This window comes from Macrotis lagotis, chromosome 7 (assembly GCF_037893015.1).
Source record: "Macrotis lagotis isolate mMagLag1 chromosome 7, bilby.v1.9.chrom.fasta, whole genome shotgun sequence".
Lineage (NCBI taxonomy): Eukaryota > Metazoa > Chordata > Mammalia > Peramelemorphia > Peramelidae > Macrotis > Macrotis lagotis.
In genome coordinates, this window is record NC_133664.1 from 204,736,931 (window position 1) to 204,758,294 (window position 21,364).

Below are 21,364 nucleotides of genomic sequence, written 5' to 3' on the forward strand. Positions count from 1 at the left end.
TTATGATTTCTTGAAATGGAGCATTCAGGTCTTTTTTTTTAACTTTTTTTTGGTCATGGTTTTCAAGGAGACAATGATTCTTAAATATCTCTCCTTGATTTGTCTTCTTCCAGTGATCTCTACCCTCTTTAGAATTACCATAACATATTTTCATACACCCCCCTTCATATACTCACCATAAACTTTTATGTATTATAGCTTAATGTCTTATCTCTTCTACTGGACTATAAGTGCCTCAAGAGCAAGGATTATTTCTTGTTTATTTTTCTTTCTACCTCAGTGTCTCACAAAGTATTCTGTAATCAATAAAAACATGTAGGATAAAGAGACATCTAAAAATTGTTCCTATAAAATATATATCCACATATAATTTTCATAGGGTATTAATTCTTCAGTAGAGTGATTCACCCTATATTAAGTTCAAGTTCCTTCATCTTGGCACTCAAAGATGTCTAATCCTATATTCTCTCTTTTAATAAGCCATTTTTGGTCTCTCTATACAAATATAGTACTTCAACCAAGTTATATTACTATTTACTATTGATTATATACCAACCTCACAAGATTACTAAAAGGAAAAGTCTCTATAAACCAGAGGGCAATATAAATGTAATATAAATGACTATTATTCTGCCTCCCCACAAATGATCATACCTCAAAGGATGTGTCGCTAATGAGGCTAAACCAGAGTGCCAAGGGCACAACCTGCAAAATTCTCTAGTGTGAGCCAAACCAGATTAAAATGTAATTGGAAAATGTTTAACAAAATAAATAATAATACAATAAAACATAGGTAATATTAATTTGTGCTTTTTTAAGTTGATAGGCAGCCACAGAAATTCATTTCTATTGAACTATGGACTCTACTGAGCTACACCATATCATATCTGACAAATTTTCTACTCTGTTGTAAATTGTATTTGATGCTTGGCTAAGTGAATGTAGACAGGCACTGAATTAGAAGTAAAGCTAAAATGAACAAAATAGAAATGCTTACCATTTCCAGTTCTTCTCTGAGACCACAGATGGCTCTCTCCCGACTAGACACCAATTCTTCCAGATATTGGTATCTCAGCTTTTTTCTAGCCCTACATTCTCTTGCACTCTGCCTGCTTCTCTCAAGCTTTGCCTTCAAGTCAATTTTGGCTGGCTTCCGACCACGTTTACCTGGTTTCTTTACTTTGCCTCCCACTACCTTCAGGAAGAAAGAAAAAATATCAATCATTGTTTTAGCAATGGAATTAGGATATAGTCTATTACCGGTGTTTTTATTTTTTTGAGGCAATTGAGATCAAGGATCCTCCTGACTCCAGGGTCAATGCGCTAGCCACCACACACCACGTGGTTGTCCCTCTATTACTAATCTTTTTTTTTTTAGGTTTTTTTGCAAGGCAAATGGGGTTAAGTGGCTTGCCCAAGGCCATACAGCTAGGTAATTATTAAGTATCTGAGGCTGGATTTGAACTCAGGTACTCCTGACTCCAGGGCCAGTACTCTATCCACTGTGCCACCTAGCCGCCCCCCCTCTATTACTAATCTTGAAACTAATATTGCACACTGGCAAAAGGTCACTTTAAAAATAACAGTCAAGGGATTAACTTTACATGACGTAAAATGGTCACAACAATCCTGGTCATCCTCCTCTAATGATGTTTCAACATGTCAGTTTCCTTTAGAAAATGTGGCACTGAGACAAAACCCAACGTTGCACAGCACAGAGTATTTAGAAGATTGTAACCACTGTTGTTCTGGATGCTATTGTACCTCCTGATTCATACAACCTAAGATTACATTTGATTTTGTTTGATTGCTTTTTGCAAATCACACCATACACATACCTCCTACAAAAGTTTTAGCCAATTAAAACTCAAATTTTTTTTCATACAAAAAAATTAAACCCCATGATTTTACTGGAACTAAGTTCAAAACTTCACACATCCCTCTATTAATTTCCATTACCTTTTTTTGCATTAGTCTATCATCCTAGGATTCGATGATCTTTTTGGAATTTGTCACCCAAAGCATTACTTACTCTTTCTAGATTTCAGTCAGCTACAAATTTGTTAATTACTCCATCTCTATATTCATCCCAGTGATGGATAAAAGTCCTGAGGAGAATGACTCAAAGGTAGAATCACAGGGTAAACCACCAACCATCTCCTCATATTGTCCATAAGGATACCATGAGAGACTGACAGTGTCTCCCATAAATCCAGCTATTCTGCAAATACAGAATCCCAAATTTTCCATTTCTCTTCCTGGCTACATTTTATGTGACTGGAAAAGAGTGCTCCAAAATCGAAAAATGGGCACTTCAAGTCAAGATGACCTATGAATAAATTGGGTTTTTTGTTTTTGTAAGGCAATGGGATTAAGTGACTTGCTCAAGGTCACATAGCTAAGTATTAAGTTTCTGAGGCCAGTTGAACTCAGGTCCTCCTGACTCCAGGACCAATACTCTATCTACTACACTACCTAGTTGTTCCTCCTACAAAGGATGGCAGATTCCTTACATTAATTAGTTCAGGTCCTCATCACTTCTCTGACCTAGACTATCACAACAGCCTCTGAGCTATGAAGTAATATAAACAATCTAAAAATTAACTGGTATTATACTAAAAACTGAACTCAAATATCTACATCCTTTGATTTTGTGATCCCACTGCTAGGCATATAAACCAAGGTCACAGAAAGGTCTCATAGACATCAAAATGTTTAATAGCAAGACTTTTTGTAGTAGAAAGAAATCAGAAACAAAGCAGATGTCAGTCAATTGGGGAATAGGTAAATAAATTGTGGCATGTATGATTACAGCAATGCAAATAAAAAGAACAATCACAAAATTATTAAAAGTGAATTATTCAAAGACTAGATATGAGAAGACAAAATTCATCCCCATTTTCTCACAAAGTAGTACATTTGCATATATTTTCTGACTTTTTCAACATATTGACTGGCTTTACTTCCTTTTTCTTAAAAAATAAAATATATATATATATATATATATATCTAGGAGGGATTGGGAAAAAATATTGAAATTCAAGGAATATAAAATGCAAAATATATCAATAAAAATTTACTTAAAAATAAAACAAATGCAGTTTAATCATCTTTTGTCCTACTTTGAAATTTCCTTAAGCTTATATAAAAAGTAATCATTTTTAGAAACACTAGAGAGCAGTCATCAAAGGCAGCAAATGATTCAGATAATAAAAATGGAATCTTTGGATTTGAAGCTGGAAAGACCTTGGGAATCATTCTTATTTTTCACATGAGAAAAATGAGACTCAGTTCAAGTGACTTGCCCAGTATCAACAGTAGTATCAGAAATAGGACTTGAAATCAAATCTTTAAATGTAAACTTCAATGTTAGTTACCTTTTTTTTATTTTACCAAAAAACAGTATTATCCAGCTTGTCTACCTATTTTCTTCATAAAACTAATTTCTGAATAATTTTTTGCCATTTCCAAAAATTCAGAGAACAAAGGTTGACTATCACCATGGTTGTATATTCAAAAAAAGGAGCAATATGTCATGAAGGTAGTTGCAAAATTTAAGGTAGAAGGTAAGAGCAAGAGGAGCTGCCAAAAAAAAAGAAAGAGAAAGACAAGAGGGTCAGTCATTCAAGTACTTTTTTAAAAAGTTAAGCAAGGGGAGGCTAGGTGGCTCAGTGGATAGAGCACTAGCCCTAGAGTCAGGAATACCTGAGTTCATATCTGGCCTCAGACACTTAATAATTACCTAGCTGTGTGACCTTGGGCAAGCCACTTAACCCCATTGCCTTGAAAAAAAACTAAAAAAAAAAAGTTAAGCAGAAGGGAAAAAAGGTCAGAAGAAAACAGGCAAGCAGTATACCTCTTGTCAGTTACACATTGAATTTAATATATACTTCAAAGGAAAAGCAAGCTGTAAGTAATAGGAGAGTCTCAATTTCATGAATAATTTTGTTTTATAGTCTACTTTGTATATGGAAATGCTTGCTTTATTTGTTAAGTGCAGAATTTTTTTAAATTTAATTGTAATAAGGCAATAGTTGTAGTATATAAAATATTCATAAAGTGTTTTCAGCATAGCAAAGCACTCACATAGATTCTCATTTAATCCTAACCAAAAAAAAAACCAACCCTGTGATTTACTATTAGTGACCCCATTTTATAGATAAGGAAACTGAGACTGGTTTGCCCAGCGTCACACAGTCTAAGGCAAAATTTGAGTTAAGAATTCCTATCTTTAGCATTCTCTTTACCTTTTATGGAAAATAAACAAGATAGAAATAAACAAAAGAGTAAGAAAGTTAAGAACAAGGAGAAGACAGTATCTCAGAAACAGGTTTAGAATGATGAGAAATAAGCACATTGTATATATAGCTAAGGCAAAAATCTCTGGTGACTTCCAAGTAATAGAATTACTATGATGAAATTCATAGAACTATGGAAAGGCATGAATAGATACAAAGTGAAATGAGCAAATCCAGGAAAACAATATGCACATTGATTACAATGATGTAAACAATTATAACAATAACAAAAACTTCAAATTATAATTATAATTATCTTTGGCCACTTCCCTCTTCTTTACAGGAGGTACGGCATAATCAGTTTGCTCTTCTTTGCATATCTAAATTTCTTGAATGGTCACTCTAAATTTGCTATTTGACTATCTACTTCCTGCCAAATCAGCTGATATGTCTACTTTTGGTGAACCACTTTTTTCTCCCTTCTCTTTTCTTTTCTTCATTATAAGCAATAACCATTGTTATATGATGTTATATATTATTATATCTCTAGGAAGAATAGAGGGAAGGGAATTGAAGGTAATGCAAAATCAAAAACTATTAAGAAAAATATTTATTAAGTTTGGCTATAAAGATAGAAGAGGTGGGGCAGCTAGGTGGTGCAGTGGATGAAGCACCAGCCCTGGGTTCAAATCCGGTCTCAGACATTTAATAATTACCTAGCTGTGTGGCCTTGGGCAAGCCACTTAACCCCACTGCCTTGCAAAAACTAAAAAAAAAAAAAAAAAAAAAGAGGAATAGGTTAAAGTGGCATTTGAACTGGTGTTAAAAGAATGCTTCTTAAAATTGAAAAGGTCTGTCAAGCCTCCAGGTTCAGGTGTCCCACTTCAATGAGCCTGGGACTAACTTCAGGCCCAGTTCATCACAAGTAATTTAGGCAGGTTATATGTTCCTAGAATGGAAGTAAGCTTCTGATCATGCTTTGGTTCCCTCTAATTCTAAGTTTAAACATTATAGCATAGTGTGACCTAATGAATTCAATTATTCTTTCACTGGTTCATCTTTTGCACAGAACCAATAGCTATATTTTATTCACCTTTCTTTCTTCCATCATTTTACTGCTCTTTAAAAACAACTAATTATACCACAAATTGAGATGTGTTAGGCTCTAGAGCCTATGGAGAAACAGATGTTGAAAAAGTGAAGTGACTTGTTCAAGGTTGTACAGTTAATCAAAGAAATAGACAAGAACTGACTCCTGATGTCTTGAGAATCTAACAGGTGACTCGTATAAAAAGAGACAATAAAAAATACAGGTACATGAAAATTCTTTTTAACAATAACTAATTTAAAATTTTTTCAAAGTTTAAAAACTAATGATATACATAATTTCATTCTAGAGCATAATTTCTCAAACAATGGGATGATTGAATGATTTATTTTACCTAATTACTGCCACATAGACAAAGAAAACACCTGGATATTTTAAAGTCAATATCAGTCAGTCAATAAACATTTATCAAAGTGATCAACATGTACAACACACTGTGCTAAGGAGGGGGAAAGATGGTCTCTGCCCTCAAAGAGCTCACAATCTAATGGAAGTGATAACAAGCAAACAAAAATATACAAGAAAGCTATGTACAAAATAGGGAAAACACTAAAATTAGGAGTTGATAAAGGTTTCTTGTAGAAGATTAGATTTTAATTGGGATTTAAAGGAAGTCAGAGAAGCTCAGGTGCCTTATTCAAGATCACAAAGTCATTGATGGCACTAGAGAAGAGATTTGTATCAAGATCTTCCTGACTCTAACTCCAGCACTCTATTTTGCTATTCTGTTTCTACCAGAATAATAGAACAAATGTCTTTTTGATAGATGTCATTTGTCCATCAGTGGCATTACCTCTTTATTGCAAAATGTGACAAATACATAGGAAAACTTATAAAATGCAACATGGGGCAACAGAATGTGAGCTATAATGAGAGATAACTTCATTCCTGAGGATGAACTAGTCTTTACATTTATGACATGATTTCTAAGAACTTTCTATTATTTATGTCATTAGGATTATAGTGTTTCATTATAATCAGCAAAGGAGGAACAACTTGACCCTTCCTGGGTCTCAAGCGCTGAAAAGAAAGACAATGATGTCTCAGGAAGTAGAAAGCTAAGAGCTTTCCCTTTCTGGTGCATCTATGTGAACTGGCAAAAATAAATAAATAAATCCATAAGAAGTTTCATCTTTTTTTTTAGAAATTTAGCAAGAATAAATTTACAGTAGTAAGCAAAGAAAATATACTCAGGAAAGGTAAAGCATTAGTTAAAAAAAAGCAAAATAGATCCTTAAATCTTCTCATTTGCTATGGTAATAGTCATATGTTGACTTACACAGCAATAGTGACTCCATTAAGTCTGAGAAGTCCCATTTCCTTGTGCATCAGACTTTTTGTGTCTTACAATGAATGTGACTCAGAAGGTTATCAGCAATTCAAGTCTTAGTATTCTGAACCAATTAAGAATAATTACCTTGCCATTTTAGGGAAAAATTTGCCTAGATGTGGTAGATGTTTCCTCCTCTCATAGGGAGAATTTCCCTTACTGCTGCTTCTGCTGCTGGTGCCATAAAGATGAATTCTCAAGGGAGTCAGCTCTCAAAAGGAGGTATGTGAAGCAACGAAAGCAGGAACTATTTCTATGGTTCCAGGTTGACTTTTTTGTGTTATGGTCTCCTTTGGAAGTCTGGAAAAGACTTATGGATCCCCTATCAGTCATCACAGTCTATCTATGTGCTCAGGTCATTTAACCTATTTAAGTCCATTCATTCATTTGTGAAAAGGGGGATTTGGACTAGAATACCTCTAAAATAGGAGTCTTTCAGCTCTAGATCTATATGATTCTAAGATCTGCCTGGTAAAGGAAATGTGTGAGTGATCTGTCATGGAAATACAGCTGTCAGAGACAAGTACTTGAAGATTTTACTGACCATAAATGTATTACTTTACCTATATCTCCTATGCCACCCATACAACCCCTGGTAGCAACCAGAGACAACTAAATGAATTTATATTTCAACTATTTTCATGAGAAACATTTTCTCCACTGGTCTCCATGATACTTCTGCATTCATTCTGCCTGTCATTCTTTCAGGTTGGCAAACTGTCTGCAGAAGATGTCTATGAAAAATTGATGCCACAAGATTAAGAATGGTGATATTTTGTTATGAGCTTACAATCCAAAAGAAAGGTTAAATAATGTTTCTAAAGCAAATTTTTTTCTGGAGTTTTCAGTCAATTAACAAATGAGTGCATTTCATTTGATTTCCTGACAAATATTTCCTCCACTAACTTGTCATACATCAGAACATGAATTCTTAACTTCTTTGGCAGCCTGTGAATCACTTCTCACAACGTTTTTATTATTTTTTTTGCAAGGCAATGGGATTAAATGACTTGACCAAGATCACACAGCTAAGTAAGTATTAAGAATCTGGGCTGAATCTGAACTCAGGTCCTCCTGACTCCAGAGCCAGTGCTCTATCCACTACACCACCTAACTGCTCCAATGTTTTTAAATGTATAAAATAAAATAAATAGGATTACAAAGAAAGTCAATTACATTGAAATAGTTATCAAAATATTTTTTAAAAATATATAAATTTGGGGGCGGAGCCAAGATGGTGACAAGAGCGGATCATGTCTTAGGCGCTCTCTCATAAATCTTTGAAACTAAGGACTCTAACTAAATTTTCGACAGACAGAACCCACAGAGGGACCCAGTGAGGCAGTTCTCCTACTCCAAAGGTAACCTGGAAAAGAGCAGAAAGGCTCTGCTCCCCGTGTTGGAGGGGTGGCCTGCCAGCCTCCCAGAGGCAGGCCCAGGGCACTGGGAGCCGTGGGGGAGTTTCCTGACCTACGGCCCGGGGAGCACTGGGCACAAATTTGGGGAACAGCGGGGGACCTCTGCCAGAGCCAGCACATGAAGCCCAGCCCTCAGGGCACACAGCCAGCAGTGTCCACCACAGCCCAGATCCAGGAAACAGAAGCAGGCAGAGACAATAAGCAGGAGCCCCCAGGGCATGAGCCCAGTGAACCTAGGGAGGGGAGTGAAGAGAGACTGCAGAGCTGTTCTCTGCCCCTGGAATAGGACTCTGGGGCTCGGACCACATTCAGATCCTGATCACAGTCCAGACCCCCCCATACAACAGCGGGGGTCCCCCTCCACCTAAGCCCTGTGCCAGGAGGGGAGCACATATGGTCATTCACAGAAGACGAGAGAGGACAGAGCCTCACACACTGAGATCCTTGTGGGAGTGTCCCAAAAGCTCAGGAAGCACCCCAAAAACAGGCTTAGGCTGGGAAAATGAGCAAGCAGAGAAAAAAAGGAACACCATTGAGAAATATTTTGCATATGAGCCCCAAGAAGGATCAAAACACTCAGTCTGAAGATGAAGAAGCACAAGCTCCTGCATCTAAAGACTCAAAGAAAAACAGAAATTGGGCTCAGGCTATGACAGAGCTCAAAAAAGACTTTGAAAATCAAATGAGGGAGTTAGAAGGAAAAACTGGGAAAAGAAAGGAGATGCAGGAAAAACATGAAAATGAAGTCAGCAGCTTAGCCAAGGAAATCCAAAATAATGCTGAAGAAAACAGCATGCTAAAAACCAGCTTAGGTCAAATGGATAAAACAGTTCAAAAAGTTATTGAGGAGAAGAATGCTTTAAAAAGCAAAATTGGCCACATGGAAAAAGAAATAAGAAAACTCTCTGAGGAGAATAAATCCTTCAGACAAAGAATAGAACTCAGGAACATTGATGAATTTACAAGAAATCAGGACTCAATACTTCAAAACCAAAAAAATGAAAAATTAGAAGAAAATGTGAAATATCTCATTGAAAAAACAACTGATATGGAAAACAGACTTAGGAAAGATAATTTTAAAATTATTGGAATACCTGAAAATGATGATCAGGAAAAGAGCCTTGATTTTTAAAGAATTATTACAGGAAAATTGCCCTGATATCCTAGAAGCAGAGGGCAAAATAGAAATGGAGAGAATCCACAGATCCCCCTGAGAAAGAGATCCCCCAAAAACCAACCCCCAGGAATATTACAGCCAAGTTCCAGAACTCCTAAGTCAAAGAGAAAATATTACAAGCAGCCAGAAGGACACAGTTCAAATATCATGGAGCTGCAGTCAGGATCACACAGGACTTAGCAGCAACTACAGTGGAAGCTCGTAGGGCTTGGAATATAATATACCGGAAGGCAAAAGAGCTTAGAATGCAGCCAAGAATGAACTACCCAGCAAGGCTGAATGTCCTCTTCCAGGAAAAAAGATGGACTTTCCTGGTTCAAGGAGAATTTCAAATGTTCCTGTTAGAATGGCCAGAGCTGAACAGAAGGTTTGATCTTCAGATACAGGACTCAGGTGAAACATGGAGATTGGAGGAGAAGGGGAAAATATGAGGAACTTGATGATGAACTGCCATGTATTCCTGCATAGAAAAATGACACTGATAATACTCATATGAACCTTCTCAGTTAATAGAGCAGGTAGAGGGAGCTTTTATAGTTGAAGCACAGAAGAAAGCTGAATTCGAAGACAAAATAGGGTGTAAAAATGGAGTCAATAGAAAAAAGGGAAATGTAATGGGAGAAAGAAAAAGGAGAGGTGGAATAGGCCAAGATATTTCATATAATAAGATTTTTCTTTATTCCAATGGCTATTGCAATGATATGGAAGGGGGGGAGGCAAGGGGGAATGAGGGAACCTTCGCTGGCTAGGAGAGGAAACAGCATATATACTCAATGGAGTATAGGCATCTGGAGTAAGAAGGAGGGGCGGGACAGGGGGAAGGGGGGTGATGTGAGTGATGGAGATGGACCATGGGGGGAGAGTGGTCAGATATAACACATTTTCTTTTTTACTTCTTGCAAGGGGCTGGGATTGGATGGCCTGTCTGGGACCATAGGGCCAGGTGGATGCTGTGCCTAAGGGGTGGTATGGGGGCTCAGGGCCTCTTGGCCCCAGAACCAGGGATCTGTTTGCTGCGCCACTCAGCTACCCTACAGCAGAGTCAGTGAAAGGAGAGAGAAAATATAGTACATGGTAGTGGAGAAATATGAAAGGAGGGAGTTGCAATAAGCAATGGCAACAGTAGAAAAATATGGAAGCAACTTTTGCAATGGACTTATCATAAAGAATGTGATCCACCCACAACAGAGTTGTTGGTGTTGGAACAAAGACAGAAGCACATTTTTTATTATTATCATTTGGGGGGGGGGGGTGCAGGGCAAATGGGGCTAGGTAACCTGCCTGGGGCTGCATAGCAGGGTGATCATTGGGTGTCTGAGGTCGGATTTGGACCTGGGTGCTCCTGACGCAAGGGCCAATGCTCTGTCCGCCACCCAGCCACCCCTACTATTATTACTATTTTATTTTATTTTGGGTCTTTTTTTCTTTTTTTTTTTTTGGTTTTTTGCAGGGCAGTGGGGTTGGGGTGGCTTGCATGTCACACAGCTGGGTGATTGTTGAGTGTACGGGGCCGGATATGGGCTTGGGTGCTCATGGCTCCAGGGCTGGTACTCCATCCATTGCACCACCTAGCCATACCTACAATTATTACTATTATTTTTTAAATTTTAATTTTTTTCTCTCCCCTTTACTTTATCACTCAAGCGAGTCTATATTTTTTTGGGGGGAGGGGGTATTTTGTTTACTCTTAACAAGAATATTTTATTAATGTATAAAAACATTATTTGTACAAAATGAGAATAAGTAAATATTAAATAAAAGAAAGCCAAGGAAGCTTTTAAAGATATATAAATCCATTGGAATTATGACCAAAAGGCAACAAAAAATGTGTATACCCTTTGATCCAGCAATCTGGGTCTATACCCTGAAGAGATGATGAAAAATGGTAAAAAAAATCACTTGTACAAAAATATTCATAGCAACACTGTTTGTGGTAACAAAGAATTGGAAATCAAATAAATGTCCTTCAATTGGGGAATGGTTTAGCAAACTGTGGTATATGTATGTCATGGAACACTATTATTCTATTAGAAACCAGGAGGGATGGGAATTCAGGGAAGCCTGGAGGGATTTGCATGAACTGATGCTGAGCAAGATGAGAACCAGAAAAACACTGTATGCGCTAACCGCAACATGGGGGTGATGAACAACCTTGATGGACTTGCTCATTCCATCAGTGCAATAACCAGAGACAATTTTGCACTATCTGCAATGAAGAATACCATCTGTATCCAGAGAAAGAATTGTGGACTTCAAAGACCAAAGACTATTACCTTCAAATTAGAAAAAAAAACCCATTATCTTATTATATAATTTGGCTATCTCATACTTTATTTTTCTTCCTTAAGGATATGATTTCTCTCTCATCATATTCAACTGAGGTCAATGTTTACCATGGAAACAATGCAAAGACTAACAGAATGCCTTCTGTAGGGGGTGGGGGGGGAAGCAAGAATGGGGGGAAAAATTGTAAAACTCAAAATAAATAAAATCTTTCATACATATATATATATATACATATACATATATATATATATATTCATATTCACAAGATCCCAGTAAGAACTCTTTATTTTATTTTATTTTATTTCAGGTTTTTTGCAAGGCAATGGGGTTAAGTGGCTTGCCCAAGGCCACATAGCTAATTATTAAGTGTCTGAGGTCAAATTTGAACTCAGGTACTCTTGACTCCAGGAATGGTGCTCTATCCACTGCGCCACCTAGCTGCCCCACCTGGTAAGAACTCTTAGTCTAGGCCAGAGTAAATCTTTGAAGATATATATATAAGAACTGCCAGAATGGTGTCTATTAAAAAAAAAAAAAAAAAGAATAACAATACATTGGTACCCACTGGTAAGGATACATTTAGATTAACTGGCTTTTACTTAGAAAGCAAGAATAGAACTCTATGGAGATAACACTCAAGAGAGATGATAAAGCTGGGATGTAAAGGGCAGGAAAGGTCTGGAGTATTAAGGGCAGCCCAAAAAGGAAACTTAGTGGTCTCTGTTTGTTTTTTTCTGAACCAGGAAGCATCATGAGAACATCAAGAGACCCAAAATTTGGCACAATTTTATTTCATAATTATTGGAGGGCAGATATGTAAAGATAGTGATTGATTTATATATAGTACTTTAAGGTTTCCTCAAATTAGTAACTCCATGAAGCAGACACAACATCTATTACAATTCTCATTTTACAGAAGAGAAAGCCAAGGCTTAAAAGAAAGTAAGTAATTTGTCCAGAATAATTTGGTTTATTAAGTGCTGGAGGTCAAATTTGAACCTAGGTCTGACTCCAAGTCTAGTATTTTTTTTAAAAAAATCATAAATATGCCAAAAATCAGTCTTTTTTACTCAATCAACTTCATGTCTTTACATTAGAAAGGGCAAATCAGGAGATAAAAGGTCACATTATTAGACTGCAACCAAAGATGGTCATATGTTCATCCTCTACTCTGAAAGGTAGAGCTGGGTCCTAACCTATAATATGATATCCCAAAACCAGCAAGCTAGGCAAATAATATTAGTAGACCTTAGTCTGTGACTTAATGACATCTAGAACACTGGAGAAGAGAAGCAGTATGAGAGTAAAAGTCAAGATTTAAATAATAAATTATGACAAACTTTTACATGTGATTTCTGACCTCCAAAGACTGAATATTTAAACTGTGTATTACAGACATGGTTGGTAAGGAGAACTGCACTTAACCCTCTTTGCCTCAGTTTCTTCATCTGTCAAATGAGGTGGAGAAGAAAATGGAAAACCAATATAGTTTCTTTGCTAAGAAAATTTGTGGCCCCCAAACAGGGCCACAATATTGCAAAGTAACTATGTCAAGAGACTGACACAATAACAAGGAAATGCCTAGTCTGGCCTGTTCCAAACTGGCTCTTAATCCAGTAATCCAACCTTCTGCCAAGTTTATTCAAGCATGTGTCCATCAGCTTTTTTCCCTTGGTGTTACTATTAGGAATCTATCAATTTATTATCTGTAGCTGGGAAGATAATAATAAATAATAATAAAGCCAAGGTCACAGAGAATTCTGTTCTTTGGTTACAGATTGCAACCCTAGCCTAGCTCTCTCAAAAATGTATGGAGATAGAGGGAGAGTAGCAGTATGAAAGTGAATAGAGATCAATGCCCTACTAGAAAAATAATTCAAAACATTCACTTCACTAATGATAGTTATATGTAGGTCACATTCTTTATAGGCAAACCACTGATCTCCCCAAAAATAATGCCAATGATGCAACCCACATATAGATTCTCTCCCTTCCTAGTTGATCACTCTTCTTTCCTTTTTTGCCTTCCTACTATATCTTTTCAAAGAGGCAACACAACAAATAAAGGGCTGGAACTGGAAGTTATTAAGGAGTGGGGTCAAATCCTGCCTCTGGTACATGCTAGCCATAACCCTGGGCCAATCAACATAACATATGGACCATAAATTCCTCATCTAGAAAATGGGGATAATACCTGTGGTACCTACCTCACATGCCTGTGGTTGTGAGGCTCAACTGAGATACTGTAGATGGACTAAAGAGAAGAGATATGTGAGTCAGTCAATCAATGTTGTCACTTTATGACCTGGACAAGTCTCATGTAAAGGGAGGGAGGGTCAAACCAAAGAATTTTCTTGGTCACTTCCAGGTTTAATGCTCTAGAACAATTGTATAAATTATACAAAGAAAAGGGAAGATCTAAAAGCTGTAGAAGTTTGGGACTCCTCATCTTATTTACAAATATAAGCAGTATCCAATATCAGTTTCAAATAACAGTGTTCAAATGCCCAGAGGCATGGTTCAATTTGGTTTAAAACAACACAAACTTAGTTCTTAGTTCAGTTAAAATCAATGATGGTTCATTTTGCAACCAACATGACCCCCAGGGAACAAATCTTCCTTCATTGTTGTTGTTGGACCCTAGAGTACATGAAAAGGAATAAATATGAAGAGGTAGGAAGAAAAAAGGTTCTGAAGGTTCTTAAATGCATGAAATAAAATAAATAGGATTACAAAGAAAGTCAATTATATAGTGACCAAAATAATTTTTAAAAATATATAAATTCACAAAATCCCAGTAAGAACTCTTAGTCTAGGCCAGAGTAATTCTCTGAAGACAGAAACTTTCTCCAGGATGGTGTATATTAAAAAAAAAAAAAGAATTACAATGCACTGATAAGGATAAATTTAGATTAGCTTAGATTAGATTAGAAAGCAAGAACAGAACTCTGGAGATAATACACAAGAGAGATAGAGCTGGGATGTAAAGGGCAGGAAAGGTCTAGAGTATGAGGTGCAATCCAAGAAGGAAACTTGGGTTTTCTATCTGATTCTCAAAGTAAAAGGAAGTCACAGGACTTTATTGAAAGTAGGTAATGTATTAGGAAGACCACTTTAGCAGATTAATGGAGAGACTCCAGGCAGGGAAACTACTTCAAGATGGCAAGGATCTAAGTAGAGAAAAGGGGACAGATACAAGAAATGACAAGACTTGGCAAAAGATTGAATATGTGGTGTAAAAAAGAGGATGAGACTGAAGGACTTCACAAGTGGAAAGATGGAGGTGCCTTCAACAATAATAAGAAAGTTTTGATTTTAGGGAAAAGTAATGAATTCATTCCCAAGTTCAAATTCCACAAGGTCAGAGCAAAACTTTACTTTTCTCTCAAGACTACCACATGACTCCCACTTCTCTCTCTCCTTCTATCTCACCCTTTTAGCAGACCTCAACTTCACACTTGGCAGAGAAAATTAAGGCCATTCACCCAAAGTTCTGCTTTCTCTCATGATCTGCAACTCAAACTTCTAGATATTATCTCACATTTTCTTCTCTTTAATTTCAGTTTCTGGTGAAGGGAGGGCTCTTCTCATCAAGGTCAAACTCTCTACTTGTTCTAACACCAGTTGCTCTATCGGGTTTTTAAAGCCCTTTCATAACCTGATTACTTTCTACCTTTCCAGTCTTTTAACACCTTCCCACCTCCACTTTGCTAAACAGTAACACTAGCCTCCTTGCTGTTCCTCCATCTTCAACTCCAAGAGTTTTCACCAGCTATACCCTCCCCCCCTCCATCTGGAATGTTTTCCCTCATTTCCACCCCCCTAGACTTCCTAGCTTCCTACAAGTCTCAGCTACTGTTCCTACTTTCTGTAAGAAGTCTTTACCCATCTCTCTAATCTTAGCACCTTTCTCTGAGACAATCCTTTAAGTAATCTGTTTATACATAACTGTGTGAATGTTATTTCCTCTATTAGACAATTCCTTAAGGGCAAGTATTGTTTTTAGCCTTTCTTTATATTCCTTAGTACTTAGCACAGTGCCTGGCATTTAGTAAGGCTTTAATAAATGATAAATGACTGATTCTTTCCTCCTAGTAGATTACCTTATAAATCAACTCCTTTCTATTTTTTTTTTTTTTTTAGTTTTTGCAAGGCAATGGGGTTAAGTGGCTTTCCCAAGGCCACACAGCTAAGTAATTATTATGTGAGGCCGGATTTGAACTCAGGTACTCCTGACTCCAAGGCCAGTGCTCTATCCACTGCACCACCTAGCCTCCCTCCTTTCTAATTTTCAATCTCTCCCTAACTACTTCTTCCTTCCCTGCTGCCCTCTATAAATCCCACTTGATCCTATCAGTCAAATTCTTAGAAATTATGCTGTCTCTACTTTCTCTTTCTCACTCAGTTCCTAATTCCTTTCATTCTGCCTTTCTTCCAATTCTATGACTCAATTAACACTATTCTCTTCAAAGTTACCATGTTCTCTTAAATGCCAAATCCAATAGCCTTTTCTCAGAAATCATCCTTCTTGACCCTTCTGTCATTATTGGCTTTCCTTTCATGGATACTCTTGGGCTTCTCAAGGTTTTTATGACACTGCTTTCTCTTCTGTCAGTATAATTGACTGAACAAATCAAACATGTATTTATTTTCCTGGTCCTGTTTATTTTTCTTTTCATCAGTTCACATTTCTTACACTTCAGGCATCATTTTTCATCATTTTCTAAAAATGTAGTAACATTCCAGTGGATTCAAGGATTGTTTATCCATTCCCCAACTGCTTAGGAATGGTGTAGTCTGCAGTTCTTTGCTTCTACAAATATTTTTTTTTAGGTTGTTTTTTTTTTTGCAAGACAATGGGGTTAAGTGGTTGCCCAAGGCCACACAGTTAGGTAATTAAGTGTCTGAGGCCTGTTTTGAACTCCGGTACTCCTGACCCCAGGGCCAGCACTCAATCCACTGCGTCAGCTAGCCAGCCATCCCTTCTTTCTTCTTCTTTTTTTTATTAAAGATTTTATTTCAGTTTTGCAATTTTTCCCACAATCTTACTTTCCTCCCCACCCCCCACAGAAAGCAATTTGTCAGTCTTTGTTTCCAAGTTGTACATTGATCCAAATTGAGTGTGATGAGAGAGAAATCATATCCTTAAGGAAGAAACATAAAGTCTAAGAGATAACAAGATCAGGCAATATCTTTTTTTCCCCTCTAAATTAAAGGGAATAGTCCTTGAACTTTGTTCAAACTCCACAGTTCTTTATCTGGATACAGTTGGTATTTTCCATGGCAGACAGCTCCAAATTGTCCCTGATTGTTGTACTGACCGAATGAGCAAGTCCATCAAGGTTGATCATCACCCCCATGTTGCTGTTAGGGTATACAATGTTTTTCTGGTTCTGCTCATCTCACTCAGCATCAGTTCATGCAAATCCCTCCAGGCTTCCCTGAATTCCCATCCCTCCTGGTTTCTAATCGAACAATAGTGTTCCATGACATACATATATACCACAGTGAAGGACATTTACTTGATTTTCAATTCTTTGCTACCCCAAACAGGGCTGCTATGAATATTTTTGTACAAGTGATGTTTTTACCCTTTTTCATCATCTCTTCAGGGTATAGACCCAGTAGTGGTATTGCTGGATCAAAGGGTATGCACATTTTTGTTGCCCTTTGGGGATAGTTCCAAATTCTCTCCAGAAAGATTGGATGAGTTCACAGCTCCACCAACAGTGTAATACTGTCCCAGATTTCCCACAACCCTTCCAATAATGATCATTATCCTTTCTGGTCATATTGGCCAGTCTGAGAGGTGAGGTGTGAGGTGGTACCTCAGAGAAGCTTTAATTTGCATTTCTCTAATAATTAATGATTTAGAGCAATTTTTCATATGACTATGGATTGCTTTGATCTCCTCATCTGTAAATTGCCTTTGCATATCCTTTGACCATTTGTCAACTGGAGAATGGCTTTTTTTTAAAAAAAATATGACTCAGTTCTCTGTATATTTTAGAAATGAGTCCTTTGTCAGACTCATTAATTGTAAAGATTGTTTCCCAATTTACTACATTTCTTTTGATCTTGGTTACAGTGGTTCTGTCTGTGCAAAAGCTTTTTAATTTAATGTAATCAAAATCATCTGGTTTGTTTTTGGTGATGTTCTCCATTTCTTCCTTAGTCATAAACTGCTCCCCTTTCCATGGATCTGACAGGTAAACTAGTCCTTGATCTTCTAATTTGCTTATAGTATTGTTTTTTATGTCTAAAGCCTGTATCCATTTGGCTCTTATCTTGGTAAAGGGGTTTGTTTTTGGTGATGTTCTCCATTTCTTCCTTAGGGTTTATCAAACAGCAGATTACTGTAATCGTTTCCTGCTATTGCACCTAGTCTATTCCACTGGTCCACCACTCTATTTTTTTTTAAGGTTTTTGCAAGGCAAATGGGGTTAAGTGGCTTGCCCAAGGCCACACAGCTAGGTAATTATTAAGTGTCTGAGGCCAGATTTGAACCCAAGTACTCCTGACTCCAAGGCCGGTGCTTTATCCACTATGCCACCTAGCCGCCCCACCACCACTCTATTTCTTAGCCAATACCAGACAGTTTTGATGACTGATGTTTTACAATATAATTTTAGATCAGGTAGGGCTAAGCCCCCTTCTTTTGTACTTTTTTTTCATTAAATACCTGGCAATTCTTGACTTTGTATTTCTCCATATGAATTTACTTACAACTTTTTCTAACTCATTAAAGTAATTTTTTTGGAATTTTGATTGGTAGGGCACTAAACAGGTAGTTTAGTTTTGGTAGAATTGTCATTTTTATTATATTAGCTCTACCTATCCATGAGCAGTTGATATTTGCCCAGTTATTTAAATCTGATTTAATTTGTGTGAGAAGGGTTTTATAATTGTTTTCAAAAAGTTTCTGAGTCTGCCTTGGCAAATAGACTCCCAGGTATTTTATATTGTCTGAGGTTACTTTGAATGGGATTTCTCTTTCTAGCTCTTCCTGCTGTATCTTGCTAGACATATATATAGAAAAGTTGAGGATTTATGAGGGTTTATTTTATATCCTGCAACTTTGCTAAAATTGCTAATTATTTCCAGTAGTTTTTTGGATGATTTCTTGGGATTCTCTAGGTAGACCATCATGTCATCTGCAGAGTGAGAGTTTTGTCTCTTCCTTCCCAATTCTAATTCCTTCAATTTCTTTTTCTTCTCTAATTGCTGAAGTTAACATTTCTAATATGATATTGGATAGTAGTGGTGATAATGGGCATCCTTGTTTCACCCCTGATCTTATTGGAAATGCCTCTAGCCTCTCCCCATTGAATATAATGCTTGTTAATGGCTTCAGATAGATAATCTAGCCATTCCTTCTACAAATATTTTAATGTATATAGGACTTTTTTTCCTTTTTTCTCTTTTTAATCACTGAGTTCTTAAGGGTATACTAATAGTAGTAGAATCTCTGGGTCAAAGAATATATAAATTTGAGCCACTTTCTAAATATATTTCTCAATTATTTTCCAAAATTGATGAACCAATTTACATTTCCACCAACAGTGCATTAAATGTGCCTTTTTTTCTCCACAACCCATCCAGACTCCTATTTAAAAAAAAAATATTTCCCTTCAACAAGCATTTATTATAAGAGCTTAATAAGCATGAGGCATTTATTCCACAACTGAGGGTATATCCCAAGGCTCTATCTTGGACCTCCTAATTTCTTTATACTATTCTCTTTCTTGGTGATCTTTGTTAGATCAATTATAATCTTTGTGCAGATGACTCCAAAATCTATATCTGATCCTACTCTCTCTCCAGAGCTCCTGTCCTGTATCATCAGCTTTCTTCTATACATTTCAAACTGTATATCCAGGAAGCATCTCAAATTCAGTGCATTATAAATGGAAGTCATCATCTTTCCAACAAAATCTGCCTTTCTTTCTAATTATACTATTTCTATGAAGGGTTCTACCATTCTTATCAACATCGTTTATAATCTCATCATCATCCTCAACTCTTCTCTCTCCTTTCATTCCACATATACAAAAGATGCCAAGTCTTATAAATTCTACCTCCAAAACATCTCTAGCTTCCACTCAAATACTATAAACATCCTATTTCCTTCTCATCCCTTCTCACCTGAACTACTTTAGTAAAAGACTTCTATTTGGTCTTTTGTCTACAATCTCTTCCTTCACTAATCATACCCCAAAGAATTACCAAACTCACAGTGTTAAAACAAATGAGCTGAAAAGTAACAAAAACAAATTCTAGTGGTTCCAGATTGCCACTAAGATCAAAATCAAATCCCTCTAAGTGGCATTTAAAAGCCTTTCATAATATGATACTAGTCTGCCTTTCCAGGTTTATTATATATTTCTCTCCACATATGCTGTGCTCCAGTCAAACTAATCTATTTGCACTGACATGACATAACATGACATGACATTCCATCTCTGATAACAGTCCATCTCCAGGCTCTAAGCCCTTCCATTGGCTGGCTATCATACCAGAAACGTATTTTTTCCCCTCTTTCATTTTAGAATCCTTTGTTGTTGTCCAATTGTTTTTGAGAGGGGTTTTCTTGGCAAAGATACAATAGTGTGTCATTTCCTTCTCCAGCTTAACCTGAAAGGAGGTTAAGTGACTTGCCCAGGGTCATAGTGCTAGCAAGTACCTGAGGTCAAATTTGAACTCAGGCCTCCCTGACTCCAGGTCCACCACTCTTTTTCATCTGCTGTAATCACTAAGATATCCTGAGGGTCTTACCCTCCCAAGAATATATATATTTTCCCTTCTTTTTTTTGGAGGTGGTCTTCCTTAGCCTCTTTGCTTCATCTATATTAGCTAAACTTATGAGTGAATAGGTGTTGCCTTAGTCAAATTGTGACCTAGAAAAGATCTTGCTTTGAAAAGGCAAGGTCTCCAACATCTCACACCCTATACCAAGATAACATCACAATACGTACAGGATTTAGACATAATAGACAATATTATAAGCAAACCAGGAGATCAAGGAATAGTTTACCTGTCAGATCTATACAAAAGGAGGCAGTTTATGACCAAGGAAGAGAAGGAAAACATCATTAAAAAGAAATTAGATAATTTTAATTATATTAAATTTAAAAGGTTTTGTACAAACAAAACCACTGTAACCAAGAACAAAAGAAATTTAGTAAATTGAGAAACAATTTTTACAATTATTATTTCTAACAAAGGTCTTATTTCTAAAATATATAGAGAACTGAGTCAAATTTATAAAAAAAAGCCAATCCCCAAATGACAAATGGTCAAATGATATATGCAAAGGCAATTTACAGATGAGGAAATCAAAGCTATCCACGGTCATATGAAAAATAGCTCTAAATCCTTACTGATTAGAGAAATGCAAATTAAAGCTTCTCTGAGGTACCACCTCACACCTCACCTCTCAGACTGGCCAATATGACCAGAAAGGATAATGATCATTATTGGAAGGGTTGTGGGAAATCTGGGACAGTATTACACTGTTGGTGGAGCTGTGAACTCATCCAATCTTTCTGGAGAGCAATTTGGAATTATGCCCAAGGGGCAATAAAATGTGTATACCCTTTGATCCAGCAATACCACTACTGGGTCTATACTCTGAAGAGATCATGAAAAAGGATAAAAACATCACTTGTGCAAAAATATTCATAACAGCCCTGTTTGTGGTAGCTGGAAATGGAGTAAATGTCCATCAATTAGGGAAGGACTGAACAAATTGTGGTATATGTACATTATGGAACACTATTAGAAACCAAGAGGAATGGGATTTCAAAG

The 21,364-nt window shown here is 36.8% G+C and overlaps 1 protein-coding gene across 1 annotated transcript in view; it reads right to left on the reverse strand.

Annotated features, from left to right (window-relative positions):
• The window catches only part of CREBL2 (cAMP responsive element binding protein like 2), a 30,651-nt gene that overhangs the window by 6,425 nt on the left and 2,862 nt on the right, over positions 1-21,364 (reverse strand). Inside the window, exon 2 of the mRNA XM_074194564.1 lies at positions 998-1,195. Coding sequence (XP_074050665.1) covers positions 998-1,195 — 198 coding nt within the window. The remainder of the gene's footprint in view (positions 1-997; positions 1,196-21,364) is intronic.